The sequence below is a fragment of the Aspergillus pseudoviridinutans genome (genome assembly GCF_018340605.1).
Source record: "Aspergillus pseudoviridinutans IFM 55266 DNA, scaffold_1, whole genome shotgun sequence".
Taxonomy (NCBI): domain Eukaryota; kingdom Fungi; phylum Ascomycota; class Eurotiomycetes; order Eurotiales; family Aspergillaceae; genus Aspergillus; species Aspergillus pseudoviridinutans.
The window spans coordinates 1,764,238-1,779,655 of record NW_025091281.1 but is presented as its reverse complement, the minus strand read 5'-3'; the positions used below and the strand labels follow the sequence as shown (position 1 = coordinate 1,779,655).

Here is a 15,418-nt window from a genome sequence, read left to right as displayed (position 1 = left end):
GGGATTCTGCCCCCGCACATCCCTAAGCCAAGTCTTTTTCAGGCTTCATTCACTAGTAGCCATCACAGCTGATCACTCCCTAGCCTATGACCGAATCATGGCTCAGATCATGCATCTGAACAAGCTTGCTTTTCAATATCCCAGCATGATGAAAGTTAACATGTACAAAGTAGTGATTCACTACTTGATCACTTAGATGAAGTTTTCTGTTCGAATGTGACGCTATATCCCCTGTGGCTTAGCTCTGTCTATTCATTATCATAGTCCACTTTTATGGACATCAAGCAAAGAAGAATGATTTGACCCTGTGAGGTCATGTGTCAGTCCATTTCTTAAAAGTTCTTTCTCCTGTGTCTCTCAAAGAGTTAGTATGGTCGAGTTTGATTATTTTTGTTATGATCAACACTATTAACGATCCAAGCTAAGTGACCCTTGGCTTGTCTTCCTCCTCCCCATGTAGGTATTTAACTTATATTAACCTCAGAGACATATGAATCCCTTATCTGGTATTCGGTCACTTCTTGATAAGGATGCCGATCTCTTATGTGGAGTCTCCTGGCATTGCTAACTTCTTCTCAAGGGATATTCCTGTATTCCCAGACGCATCCAGATCTCCTAATAACTAACTATTGAGCTTTTGCAAAGCGTGTCTGATTGATTGAGAGCTACTCATCCCTGACTCAAATGGAGGCTTTGATTAACTGGAACGTGGTTAATGGGCTTTCATTCCTCAGAGCAAATTATCATAAAAATAATAGTAGTAATAAAGAAGAATCCACATTTCCTAGTAAGTTCCTAGTGATAGAAAAAGTTGCCATTTGTTTCTCACTTCAGACTGTATAGGGATGATGCTCCGTCCAAATCACATGCATGGTATTAAACCCTGCATGGACTAGGATAGCATAGGTAAGTATAATCCTACTGTGGAAATTTAATGAATAGCGCATGATAGACTAGGATCGCAATGATAGCTGGGCTTGAACTGAATAATCACCAAGTACCGTACCTTGCAGACTGCCTGATTTCTCCCCACTTTTGTGCACGAGTGATTGCAGTTTCCCGCCCATGACACCTTGCAAGTAACCACGGAGTCACACACTCCTGTAGAAATAGCCTCATAATATCCTCTGTGCCCACTTTTATATTATCTGTCGAAGGCACTGCCTCTCCTACCCCTCCTTTGCCATCTCTCTGTGGTGGTGTACACGCTAGAGAAGGGCGCTAAAAGCACTATCCTTGTTCTGTCCAGGTCCATTCCTCATCTTCCACCAACTGGTCAACCTTTCAAAATTATCTGTCGCTCCCTACCTGTTAACGTTGCCTTTCTCGACCTCCAAAACGCCAAGAGGCACACCATCAGCTGACGCGTCCCACTGAAAAAGTCCCGTCGCTAGCACAACGCAGCATGGCCGCGTTCCACCATTTCCCTCATCTCCCCTTCGAGCTTCGAGCTCAAATCTGGGAGTTGACAGTCGAGCCGCGCACAGTTGAGGTCCGCGTTAAGAGAGAGCATGGGTCATGGGGCAAGGTTTTGCATGTAACCTCACCAACGCCAGTACCTGCAGTCCTTCAGGCCTGCCATGAAGCCCGAAACCAGGGGCTGTACCAGCAGGCCTTCAGTTCCTCAGGGGTTGAGCCGCGTTATGTCTGGGTCAACTTTGAGATTGATATGATCTCAATTGGGCATACTTGGTTTGATACATTTGAACCTGCTGAACAACTACTATTTCGCCGGCTTACCTTTGAGCGCGAGAATAGTGAATCCTATTTCCAATTTCAGTCCTATGAGCTACAAAAGTTTTCTAATCTGGAGGAAATTCATGTCATCTGTGAAGACGGTCTGCTGGCATGGCAAGATGCCTGGGAATGGTGTCCCTGGCCATGTCCAAAGAAGAATCTGAGGTTCATTGACAAGGAAACGGGGCAGATTGCGGTTGGCGAGGACCTGGATAGGCTGGCGGATGAATGGATGGCGTCTTTGCCTGATGTTTCCGAATGACAGTTCAAGCAAGCTCCTGTCTTCACGAAAATACTTATAATCATCACTCGCTACACACTAGCTTTCCCACAGCTGATTTTCCTCACTAGATTAGGTACATATGGCAACCTAAATACATAGCTTTCTCTCCTTTTCCGTATTCCGCATACTGTATCATTGGCTTCGACAGGATCAGCGGTCAGTCCCCTCACTGTCTTCGGCACGACCGCACCTGGTCTCCGGCCCCTTTATACGTCTCAAAACCGCATAGTGTTCACTAGCCGCTCTATCGTTTATATACCAGTCTGAAAGTCTCAGATGAGTCTGTCAACATCCTTGATGCCTTTAATCTTGGCCTCATTAGCAGTGGCATTCCAGTCGATTGTTTCCCATTTCGTTGTGGGCTTCGAAATGGGGTTGTCGCCCAATCCATCAACTTAATATCCATTCCGTTGGGCTTTCCCAAATTGGTTTTGGCGGCTTCGATGATATATGGACGTGATTCCCGCCCGAGCGATGTTGATTTTCTCTAGCCTGGCATCGAATCTATCCCACCGATGTTTGTTTGCGTTGGTGCCATGCGTCATTGACCACTTTGCCGAGCTTCAAAGAGTTGTTGTTAAAATCGCCGCCTGCGCGGGGACAGATACGTTATAGGAAATTAAGTAATTCAGTGTGTTCCACACTAATGAGATCCCAGTCGACTGGTCCACATTATTTACTGAGGGATGGACCATGTGGTTTGGTGAAGAGTGGCTTAGAAGTAGTAATTATATTACCTCCAGACTCCAGTCATAGTTTACAGCTATGTAGTCTTAGTTACTACTTTCGAATGCTTATATAACTAGTTAAAGATGTCTATGATTACTTCTAGGTGTTCTAGGCGCAAGGGGAGCTAAATATAAATATCATAGTAATAATCCATGTGCTTGACTAGCGCGGCATCTAACCCAAAGAACAATGCCACCTGACTGGTAACCGTGGACTGGAAATTCCCTTAGTAATCAACCTCTATTCCAGACTTGAACGGGGCCCGAAGCTAAAACTCCTCCGACCCGGCCAAACCCCGGACTAAATTCCGGACCCATTTAATTGGAACCCGTCATCAATCGACTCTGGTTTCTTTCCTCTGTCTAGCGCCACTCCTCACCTATATTAGAGACACTTCTTACCGGACATGTCCCTGGCCAAATCCGAAGGTCGTTTGATTTCTCATCACCGTAGCCGGACTGGATGTATCACTTGCAGGTAAGTCTTTGTTCCACTGATATTTCTTACGCCTTTTCCCAAAGCTGATGATTTTTAGGATTCGCCGGGTCAAATGCGATGAAAGCAAGCCATCCTGTAACCGTTGTGTCTCAACTGGCCGCAAGTGTGATGGCTACGTGATTCGCAAAGAACCATGTCCGATAGGATATATTGTGGTCGCTACCGGATCAGCGCGTCCTGAGTGTGAGCGAAAATCAAGACATTCGTTTCACGTATACTGTCACCTTTATGGCCCAGTGTTGTCTATATACGGCAGCAGCAAGTTTTGGAATGAAATAGTTCCTCAAGCTTGCAGTTGTTCAGCAAGTATCAAACACCTTTTAATCGCTACTTCGAACTTGTGTCAACAAGCCTCTATGCCGCAGGAGTGCAATATACCATTCCTGATCCATTACACGAAGGCTCTCCAAATATTGAGCTATGACTCACGTCCAGATGTTTCAATTGTCCTCATTGCTTGCGTTCTCCTCGTGATATGCGAGCAGCTCCGAAATCGAAAAACCGAAGCACAGCAGCACTTATTGGCTGGCCATAAAATCCTTGGCATGCAACCCCACGACCGAACATCTCCTGGCGGGAATAACGTTTTGAATGAAATTGCCTTGACTCTATCTCGGCTGAGCTCTCCAGGGCCTCTCCCAGATTTAAAAACTGTGCTAGGTGTCTAACGTCAGGACGATAACCCGTCCTTTTCTCACGATAAAGGAGATGCCGCACAGATAAGCAGAGAGCTTGAACCTCATTATGGATGATTGAGGGCACGCTCTGGTGCACACGACAACAGGATTGATCAATGTTCGAGGAATTCTTTGTATTCACAAGGAATATGTAAGTGCATCTGTACCTTTGCCTTTGGAAGAAAGCATGGCTTGAAGAGCCTCGACCTAACTGGCAAAAGGCGGTTTTTCGTCTAACCATCCCAGGGTTATGAGAAATGACAAATATCCGCCTTCACGAGCTGGGCCCCCAAGGTCCTGACTACCCAACTGCTTCACTTACCAAGGGAGGGTGTTATTGTTTTCAATCTTCTCTTTTGGATTTTGTGGATAAAATGAAGCAAAATCTTTTAGCAACGTTGAAAAACATGATGAACCACTCACAAGCCCTGAAACTTGATGGAAGTAGCATACATGTAATTTATTTTAAGGCTTGGGGCCACCTTTAATAATTCAATGTTTGTGTCTTCAATGTGACGTGCACATCGTTCTATCAGAGGTCGTGGGGTGACGGATTTCCACCATTGCTGGTTGTGACAGTCCAGTCCTTGGTTTTGATCCCGACCTTTCACCTGACACTGTGTGACCCTTATGCGAACCTATCTCCTACAATGTCTCGCACCGTCCCTACTTCGCTTTTCCTCCCTTCTCCATGCTAGAATTCTTGTATCTTAGCTGCCAGATAGTTGAATCCAGATATCTGTTTGAGCTTATTATACTGATAACTGCATACACTTTTCAGCAAGACATTATCACCTTATACAAACCCTCGGTGCTGAGGCAAAGAGGCATCGCTAAATCTTAAATTAACCGATCGCAAGATGCTTGTTCATAAATAATATTTGAAGTGCCCGTCGCCTTCGACTGCGAAACTTCTGACGGCGATACCGTTTTCCATGCAGGGGCACTTGAGACAGCGCAAGCGCCGGACATCTTCGCCCTCGCTTTTTCGCTCTTTCGAGAGTCCTCCACCCTCTCTTGTTTTKATAGATTCGATAGTTCAATACACTCTCTACGTCTGTTACTCTCTCTCCGTTCATGTACTCCGAATCTTCCTCTGTGTGCCCACAGCGTCTGTTTCCGCGGCGTTCAACTTCCTTGTAAACAGAAGAGATCAAGGGCGTTGTGTCTTGTCCCGCGCTGCTTCCTTCACCAATCAGTCCACCATTTAATTCCTTGTGGCCCAGCACCCAGGCCGACTGGAAGATAACTTGAATGATCCGTTGCACGGTATCTTTTCTCCACACACAAGGAACTTGCAAGCCAGAGGCCATTAAATTACGGACGAAAACATGCATAAATTATGCAGGTAAGCGCACTGCAGATACCATTTACTATCCATATTGTATTGTTGCGGATGTGTGGATCTCAAACTACGTCCAAATCCGCATATCCGCGCGGATTTGGATATGTCGCCCCAGTCTACTCGGGATACTTCATACCCGTGCCACAATGCGGTGGGTTTGTTTTGGGCCCACACTTAGCGAGCAGACCAATAAGACTAGTCCAGACAATTTCTAAGTCATAGTCTGAGTGGCCTGACGTTCTGCTATGGGTAACCCAGACCACCATCCTGAAGGGGTAGAGTAAAATAGTTAGCTAATCTTTAGTGCAGGAACACTTCAGAGTATTACTTATTCCTATTAAGTTTTAGTATAATCTCTGAGAAGATTTATAAGCACTATATATACAGAACTAGTAACTCTATACGGAGTATACTTAGTTATGCTTTTATGCTTCTCGCAGCCCACCGGAAGCAGGGATATGATTTTAGACCCACTCTTAGCGAACAGACCAATAAGACTAGTTCAGATAATTTCTAACTCACAGCCTTGACGTCTACCATTGGGTAACCCAGACCACCATCCTGAAGAGATACCTAGAGTAAAATAGTTAACCTCTTTAGTGCATGAACACTTCAGAATATTACTTATTTCTATTAAGTTCTAATATAATCTCTGAGGAGATTTATAAGCACTATATATATCAAACTAGTAACTCTATATACTTAGTTATGCTTCTTACGGCTCACCAGAAATAAGGATGTGGGTTTAGACCCACTCTTAGCGAGCAGACCAATAATACTCTACATAGCATTTGGTAGCCCAGACCACCATCCTTAAGAGACTGTGTGAAATAGTTAACCAGTCTTTTGTGCATGAACTTATTTCTGTTAAGTTATATATTTCTCTGAGAAGATTTATAAGCACTATATATATAAACTAGTAACTCTATATACTCAGTTATGCTTCTCACAGCTTGAACTTTGAAGTAAGGATATGGTTTTAGACCCACTCTTAGCGAACAAACCAATAAGACTCTACCATTGGGTAAACCAAACCACCATCATGACACTGTGAAATAGTTAACCAGTCTTTGGTGCATGAACACTTCAGAATATCACTTATTTCTGTTAAGTTTTAGATTTATAAGCATTAGGTATAAAAGGTGGAATCAGCGACTCTATTTATTCAGCTGTACTTCTCACAGTCACAGCCCACCAGAAGCACCTCTCTATAAGTTTTTCTCTCTTCTATATCTTGAACCCGTGAAGGTCATCGTTGATAACAAGATGTCGCTTAAGCCGCTGTCAGAGACAGTTGTCCTGATTACAGGCGCAAACCAAGGCCTTGGCTATGAATGTGTGAAGAAGCTCGCCGCGGAACAATCCAACTTTCGCATTCTCGTCGGATCCCGAGATCCTATAAAAGGCGAGGCAGCGGTAGCGCAGATACCAGCGACTGCCAGCAATACACGGGTTGAAGCTATCCAGCTCGACATCAATTCCGACGAGTCAATTGCTGCTGCTGTCAGTCTCGTTGAGTCCAAATATGGACGATTGGACGTTCTTTTCAACAATGCTGGTATCATGTTCGTGAGGGAACAAAGTGTTCGTGCCGAGTTCCGCAGTATTTTGGAAACCAACACTGTCAGCGCTGCCTGTGTTACGGAAGCCTTCATTCCCTTGCTCAGAAAGGCTGCGGTCCCTCGGCTACTCTTCATGTCTTCCGGCCTGGGGTCTATGACTCTAGCAACCCTTCCTTTTTCGCCATATTACGATTGTGATTTCAAAGCCTATTCAGCCTCCAAAGCTGGACTAAACATGATTGGCCTTCTGTATGCGAAAAAATATCGTGGCGAAGGTTTCAAGGTCAACCTCATCGACCCGGGTTTCCGAAAGACAAATTTGAACGGCTTCAACAACAGTGGTGGAGATCCCGCCGATGGTGCCGTGGAGGCATGCCGTCTCATTGCGGATGACTCGAAAGACGGCCAACATGGCACTTTCACAGCCACTGAAGGTCTCACACCGTGGTAATCATCTGTTGGCATTTTGTTCAAAGAAGACCATCTGAAAATCTGTCTTCTTGCTTGGCATCGAGGGGGTTAGTGTAGAGACATAGACAAGCCTAAATCATTGGCGGCAGTCTCAGTCTGCTGGCCCAAGGCCTCTACCTGCTACACTCTTCTCACTCCTTCCCCAAGGATCGTCTGCTATCATTATTGCCTGCTTCTCGATATCTGAATTTTCGCCCACTTAACTGGCTTACACGCACACTCTGTCTCTCTTTTATTCTGTGCCTCTTCTTCCTTTTGTCCCGTTTCTCTCCGCTCACAGTGCCCAGCGCCGCCAGCAAGGATGTCGCTGACCTCCTGGAGCTCCGCGCCTGGACCACAAAGAGTAGAGCCTGGTGACCACCACAATCCTTATGCTGCTGTATGTATTTAGGTTCATCTATTCTTTTTCATCTATTGATAAGTCTTCTACTCCTAGCATCCACTGACCAGCGATGTTAGCTAATTTTCATTAAGTAGCGTAAAGGGCCATCCCTAGTGGGCTCTGGTCTGCAGTTAAGTCAACCTCAACGGTCTCCCTTAGAGCTATAATAAAGATCGCATGAGTAACCTGGAAATGAGTAAAATCTGCAGATGTCACCACATCACCTTCATTGGCTAATGAGACAAAATCAAGTGCTCTCTGTACCATAGTTAGTCTACATTGGAAGGCCATTATTGCCCTCTGGCCTAGCCTCAGCCCTCAACCCATGATACCCTGTCTGACACTTTTCGTCAGAGCACGTGCGACCACACTTAGAATATTTAAGGTATATAAGGGTTAGTCTCTTATAGACTAAAAAAGACTTCTCTTATCTTCTTATTTTAAAGAATAGCTTATATAAATACTAGGGATTAATCTCTTATAGGTTAATTATATTCTATCTATCGGCTATCCTAAAGTATACTAACTTTAAGAAATATTTTAAGTAGTACTACTCTACTCTATATAGGGCTTTCTTATTTTTACTTTATTGCTACTAATAAAACTATTTTACCCAAGCTTGATAGGTCCTCAAACTTCTTATCAATCAATGATCAGTTCGTTCTCTCTCTACCGTCCACTACACTGCAATGATCGTTGCTCCGTACATAATAACAACTATGTAGCTGCCTGGTGTGCGTTATCAGATAATTGCCCATCCACGTGCTTCTAGATCGAATGGAAGGTGGCCAAGAAGGGAAGGTGACAAGGTCTCTACTAATAATAAGGATAATAATAATACTCCGTACCGATAATAAAAGCAGTTCGCCGGGGTCCTCCATACCCAATGAATCGCCTCCATTTACCGAGCTTCCCGCGGTGGATCGTTGGCGAATGTGAATGTTTTTCGACGCACGTGGTAAACGTTGCCAAGCTCCATTGGTCTCCGACGGGAAAAGCAACCAACCCCACATCTCAAAGATCTCCAGTCCCAAGTCCAAGCAAGTTTTAACCCCCTTCGAGTCTCCTCATTAATGTCGCTTGCGGAGATTGTGTCGTCCGAGCACCTCCCGGAAAAACCGGCGGCCTCAGAACTGCCCAGACACGAGGCTGCATTTCGACATCTCATTAGCTCCTTCAAGAGCGAAGCTTCGCACGGAGGCAAAACAAGCTTTTGCAATATCGTCCATCAATGACAGGAACCAGGAACCCGATGGTCCCCTGGGCCACCAGTGTCATGGCTGCATTCTCGAAGCCCGTCAAGGTGCTAGCCTGGTCCCCGGTTCCTTATATAAGGCCGAGCAACCGAAGAGATCAGCAGAGGCGAAGCACGCAACAGTCTATCCTTTGCCGTTTCCAACATGTCCACCATGTCTCGTGTTGCCCTGACTCTGGGCCTGGCCTTGGGTGCCTCTGCTGCCAAGAACTCCATCGTTGCGCCTACCGGTGCCGAGACCCTCACTGTCGCCCTCCTCGGTGGTAGGTGTTCATTCTCCGTGAATCATCAACAATCGTCGAAAAAGACTGACATTTCATAAGACTATGGCTGGACTGGCTGGCAGCCCCTGCCCCTGGACTTCTGCAACAATGTCATGCCTAAGCTGAAGGCGGACGGCGTGCAGATCCCTCGCGAGATCCAGAACGACTGCGACCCCGGTGACCGTCAGGCCATCGCCAATGCCACCATCGAAGAGGGTAAGCCTTGACCCTTGTATTGCCCCCTCACAAGGGAGAGGTCACACGAGTGGAGGGTTCATGCGCTGACACCTATCTACAGGAGCCACTGCTCGCTATATCGAGAATGTCTGTCTCCGGAAGAACTGCTCGGCCTTCATCTCTGTCGGCGACAACTTCTATGACAGCGGTGTCGACTTCACCCCGGAGGGTATCCAGCGCTTCTACGAGGGCTGGGCCAATATGTATGTCGGTGAGGCCTTCAACGGCAAGCCATGGTACCAGGCGCTGGGCAACCACGACGTCGTTGCTGGCAGCGCCGGCGTCGACTTCCAGACGCGCATTGCTCCGTTGATGGAGGACAGGTGGTACTTCGGTCACGACAACCTGCCCTACTACACCTACGACCTGACCGGCTCGAACTGGACCGCGACTTTCGTCGTGCTGGACTCCGACTGCTTCGTCAACGCATACCAGGCCGCCACCTCCGTCTACAACACCGACTACGTTATCTCCTGCCACAAGGAGACCCAGAAGCAGGTGGACTTCCTGCGCAAGTCCTTCGCCGAGTCCGACGCCACCTGGAAGATCCTGCAGATCCACCACGGCTACATCTCCTCCTCGAGCAACTACACCGAGCTGGCTCCCTTGATTGACATCGTCCGCGAGAACAACGGCGTCGTCGTCAACGGCCACGATCACTGCATGGCCCACTACCAGTACCAGGGTATGGACTTCGTTCTCACTGGTGGCGCTGGTTATGCCGAGGCCGGCGACTGCAACTACGGCGTTCCCCTCGGCCCCTACGCCAAGTGGCTCGGTGCCGACGCCAAGCAGGCCGCCAACGGTTTCGTCACTCTCGATATCAGCTACAACTCCCTGAAATTCGAGTACTACGCTCGTGACATGCTGCTGAATGGTGCCGACTACTACCCTGTCAAGAATGACCAGGCACCCTCCTACAGCTTCTCCGTTACCAAGCACGCTACCAAGGGTTCCAAGTAAACCCACGTGGCAAACCCTGGGCTTTTGTATATAAGGTTGAGTGTATGTGACGAGTCTTTCATTTCATTTCTTGTATGACCGACGGGCAAATCTGCATTCAAGCACATTAGATGTCAGTCTATGTATCAATCTTTCAATAGTATAAAAATAGTTTCTTTTCCACGCACCCACGCACACACACTCTCTCTGTCTCTCTCCCCCTCCCTTTTCAGGAAAACCAAAATAGGCATGGGCCTTGATGTGAATGCTTAGCCAGAAACGAAAGATAGAAAATAGGAAAGGGCATGTTGAATTTGGAACAGCATTCACCATCATATAGAATTAATACTTAACCAAGATACAACAGTGGGCAGCTAGCTATTCGAAGAATCATACCGTCATCCTTCGCTCAGGGTCATGTATACTTCATGTATACTCAGAGAAGATATGAGCCTATGCAGGATGTGGTCAATGCTAGGAGCGAGGGCGGCGAAAGGTGGGAGCGACCGCAGGGTTGCAAAATTACTTCACAGCAATGAGAACGTCATGGACCAAGGGCATGCTTTGGTATCTGAATCTGCCTGGGACGAGGGCGAAACTGCGGACAGTAAAGAGACTAAAAGTACACCTTCTCAACACAGTCATTTCCTTTTCGAAGACACAAAGGCCAAGGGAATTGATCGGACAATTGCAATAAGCAGCCAAGGGTTTCCTCGTGGTAATTTCCCTATCCTTAGTAACGAGTTTGAGGTTGACACAACAGGCAACGGAGGCGCGCATCCTCGCATGACAGGGTGTAAATCGTTAAATCGAAACTATTATACCCTTGAAGAAGCATGCACATATATTGCGAAGATGAGTGACCGATCCCAAGAAGATTATAAAGTGTGGAGCAGGAGAGACAACCCCTCTGAAGGGAGTTGGATTCTATGCGGTCGCCAATGGGACAAACCCTGGTATCCTTCCATTTTACCAGTAAGTATTACCGATAAGCCTGCCACTGAGTCCTTCATGGAAGCTAACAAACATTAGTGGAGAGGGAGGTGCTGAGGGTGAAGTTACAGATGAGAGCGGCGCTTGTCACAGGCGAATTAGAACGATGGACCAAACCAAGCCTTTTATTGAAGATTGGGAAGAACCGTACATATATGTCAATTGCACGATGAGGCATATGTTGGATGATAGAGGTTAAATATTCTGCAAGACAGAGGTGTGCTCTATCCAGTGTATGACTCCTCGTACAATATGGATGACTTTCCATTCGGAACTAAGTGATAAGCCCAGTAGCGGGATTGTTGGTGTAACGCTGGCAAATTTCAGGTCTTCTTATTTATGGGAAGGGAATTGTGATTAACTAAAAGTGCTGGGCGGCTGGAGTTGCGTGATGACTTCTGCATGAGATGCAGTATGTCACAATGTGATTATCTGGCTTTGCTGGCAAGGCTGAGTTGATCATGTCAAGGCTTGCCGCCGCAGAGTACAGGCCCACATATTAAGAATAAGATACCATTCCCATCAGGGGCGGGTTTTCGCTGTAATTATTTATCTACCCATCTAGGCGCACTCTCGACAGCACCTAGCCCACTCGTGGTTGTCGACTATTATTTTCTTATAATATATAGAATTATGATCGCAGAAGTGAGCTTCTCCAAGTAACCGAGGATGTCCCAAACTGCCCGAAAGTTCGCACATGGTGATTACACTGTCGGGTGGATATGTGCTTTGCCAGAGACCGAGTTCGTGGCCGCAGGGGCCATGCTGGATGAAGAACATCCAGTGCTTCCTGCCGTCCATTCGCAAGACACAAATTCGTACCTTCTTGGCAGGATTGGCGATCACAATGTAGTAATTGCTTGCTTGCCTGCAGAAACGACTGGCAAAGTGTCTGCTACGGCTGTTGCCAAAGATATGCTCCGCAGCTTCCCAGCGGTCCGATTTGGTCTGATGGTTGGCATTGGTGGTGGGGCTCCATATTACGGTACGCAGGGATCTGACCAGGAGGAGGAGGATTCTGAAGACGAATTGGAAGATATACGAGATATAAGACTTGGTGATGTTGTGGTAAGCCTGCATTCGAAATCAGCAGAAGCGGTTGTGCAGTATGACTTTGGCAAGTCACAGCAGGAAAAGGAGTTTGTCCATACCGGCGGCAAACTCAACAAGCCCCCGGCAATAGTTTTGAGCGCAGTTTCTGTGCTCCAGCAACAGCATAGACGGAAAGGCCAAACGATTTGCGAGCTGTTAGCGGACACACTCTCAAAGAATCCTGGCATGGCTCAAGAATTTCGGTATCCAGGTTCGGTGAAAGATCGGTTGTTCAAACCAGATGTAGTTCACTTGGAGGGAAGGAAGTCATGCAAGGCTTGCTGTGGACCCAACAGCATGAATCTTGTGAGAAGAACAGACCGGCGTGGAACTGCTCCCAAGATACATTATGGAACCATTGGATCAGCGGATCAAGTGATGAGGGACGCCATATTAAGAAATAAGTGGGCACAGAAGGAGAAAATCATTTGTTTTGAAATGGAGGCTGCCGGTAAGTTTTTCCCCATCCTGATAAACTTCTATATCTAACTCTTCAATCAGGATTAATGGACTCGTTTCCCTGCCTCGTCATTCGAGGTATCTGCGACTATGCCGATTCCCATAAAAATAAAATCTGGCAGCCATATGCTGCGGCAACGGCAGCATCATATGCTAAAGAACTTTTGCTCGTTATTCCTGGGCAAGGTGTCATGGATCTATCTCCGATTGAGCAATGTACGTAGCCTCAAGGAATTGATCTTGCTCAGCATGGGTATAGCAGAAATGCGCAGTTTCGGATGCTTGCTTATGATAAATTAGCTCTTGGCAAAATCGAAGCGAACGTCGACACGATGAGGTCTAAGTTAGCCAGAAAAGAAGATTATGACTTACTCAACTGGATCACCGCAGACGACTACGGTCCTTTGCAAAGCGACCATTTTCGGAGACGACAAGCTGGGACTGGCGAATGGCTTCTCAACTCAATGGAGTTTCAGAAGTGGCTCGAGACAAGCCAGGAAACTTTGTTCTGCCCTGGAATTCCAGGCGCTGGGAAGACAATCTTGACGTCAATTGTAATCGACCACCTGACTAGACGCATCTCCGAAGATCGGACTCTCGGCGTTGCATATGTTTACTGCAACTTCCAGCAGAAAGACGAACAGACGGTCGACAGATTACTCTCAAGTTTGCTGAAACAGTTATCTGAGAGACTACCGACCATTCCAGGAGAGGTGAGCGACCTTTATAAGCAGCATAAAAAGTACCGAACGCGGCCGTCACTAGAAGAAATCTCACGCACCCTCCATTCTGTGGCTATTAAGTACTCAAGAGTATTTATCCTCGTCGACGCGCTTGACGAATGCCGAGAATCAGAGAATTGCCGAATAAAATTCTTATCCGAGCTTTTCAGCCTCCAAGCTAGATGTGGGATCAATATTTTTGCAACTTCTCGGATGAATGGCGAGATTGAGAAGTCATTTACCAGCGCTATCTCCCTTGAAATCCGTGCGACAGACCACGACGTGGAGATATATCTCGATGAACGAATGCGACTCCAACAGTTGGATATCCTGGATGATGACACAAAAAAAGAAATCAAGCGAACAGTGGTTGATGCAACTGGTGGAATGTATGGCATATAACTGACCCCCAAAGCTGGTAAGGATTGTGCTAAAACCGAAACATCAGGTTCTTGCTCGCAAAGCTGCACATAAAATCTCTCATAACCTTGCCAACGAAGGGTCATATCAAGGATGCGTTACGGAACCTTGCTAAGGGAGAAGAGGCACTAGACAAAACTTACAGCCAGACGATGGAAAGGATTGACGACCATCCAAAGGAAAGACGAGATCTTGCCAAACAAATTTTGGGGTGGGTTTTTTACGGGAGAAGGCCACTTTCGATTTTAGAACTTCGATACGCCCTTGCTGTTAAGACCCAGTCTGCAAAAGTGGACAAAGACTACGTTCCGAGTACCAAACTCATACGGTCTCTATGCCTTGGGCTGGTCACAATCGATAAAGGAAGCGCTATTGTGCGGTTAGTCCACTACACGACGCAGGAATACTTTCGGCGAACGCAGAGCCGTTGGTTTCCAAGTGCAGAACTTGAAATCGTGCAAACCTGCATCACTATCCTATCATTCGATAAATTCAAGGGGTTCTGTTCAGATGATGCAGAGCTTCACGCACGAATACGGTTGAACCTTCTCTATCATTACTCTGCGCGACACTGGGGCCACCATGCTCGGGAAGCTTCAATTAGGGCAGAACAGATAATTTTAAGCCTTCTTAATGGTGCGGCCAAGGTATCCAGCCTAAATCAGGATAGGTCAGCGAACCGGACAAGTGCGCATATTGCGGCATATTTGGCCCAAAGGAACAAGGTGTTGGAGTTCCTTAATAGTGAGTCGAACATCTCTGGCTCAAGTCAGGCAATGCTGGTAAATGAAGGCTATGGCCAAGTCCCCAATCACAGTCAGGATGTGCTACGGCAAATGACAAGCATGCACCTTGCGACATATTTTGGTCTGAGCGACATTGTAGGAATTTTGATCAGGGACGGGCATGATCCAAACACCGGGGATTCTTATGAGCGGACACCACTATCCTGGGCGGCAGAAAACGGGCACAAGGAAGTCGTTTGTTTGCTTCTTGAGATGGCCGGAATCGACCCCGATGCCAAGGCAAAGTCAGGAAGAACACCGCTATCTTGGGCGGCGTGGGAAGGACATGCGGAGGTGGTAATGTTGTTACTCGAAAACCACAGCGTTGACCCTGACTCCAAAGACTCTGCCACCGGACAGGCACCGTTGTCGTTGGCAGCATGGAGAGGACATGGGATGGTAGTGTGGCTGCTGCTTGGAAACGATCGAGTCGAACCAGATTCCAGATCAGGGACTGGACAAACCCCGTTATCTTATGCTGCAGAGAAGGGACACGAGACGGTGGTACTACTATTACTCGCGAATGATCGCGTCGACCCAGACTCGAGATCTAACGTCGGACGAAC

General features: G+C 47.0%; 4 protein-coding genes across 4 annotated transcripts; all 4 read left to right on the top strand.

Annotated features, from left to right (window-relative positions):
* Positions 1–1,405: 1,405 nt before the first annotated feature.
* Positions 1,406–1,999, top strand: Asppvi_000633 (2EXR domain-containing protein; the record flags this gene model as incomplete). The annotated part of the gene is made up of 1 exon (XM_043296942.1): positions 1,406–1,999. One exon carries the CDS (start codon positions 1,406–1,408, stop codon positions 1,997–1,999), a length of 594 nt encoding a protein of 197 aa, XP_043152877.1.
* A 4,536-nt stretch (positions 2,000–6,535) lies between these two features.
* Asppvi_000632 (uncharacterized protein) lies at positions 6,536–7,282 on the top strand (the record flags this gene model as incomplete). The annotated part of the gene is made up of 1 exon (XM_043296941.1): positions 6,536–7,282. The coding sequence occupies one exon, from the start codon at positions 6,536–6,538 to the stop codon at positions 7,280–7,282; it is 747 nt and encodes a 248-aa protein (XP_043152876.1).
* Positions 7,283–9,084: 1,802 nt separating this feature from the next.
* On the top strand, positions 9,085–10,402 carry Asppvi_000631 (uncharacterized protein; the record flags this gene model as incomplete). Its single annotated transcript, XM_043296940.1, has 3 exons — positions 9,085–9,202; positions 9,263–9,418; positions 9,501–10,402. 3 exons carry the CDS (start codon positions 9,085–9,087, stop codon positions 10,400–10,402), a joined length of 1,176 nt encoding a protein of 391 aa, XP_043152875.1.
* A 1,641-nt stretch (positions 10,403–12,043) lies between these two features.
* Positions 12,044–15,153, top strand: Asppvi_000630 (uncharacterized protein; the record flags this gene model as incomplete). The annotated part of the gene is made up of 5 exons (XM_043296939.1): positions 12,044–12,917; positions 12,968–13,141; positions 13,226–14,036; positions 14,096–15,097; positions 15,147–15,153. The coding sequence occupies 5 exons, from the start codon at positions 12,044–12,046 to the stop codon at positions 15,151–15,153; spliced, it is 2,868 nt and encodes a 955-aa protein (XP_043152874.1).
* Between the last annotated feature and the right edge of the window lie 265 nt (positions 15,154–15,418).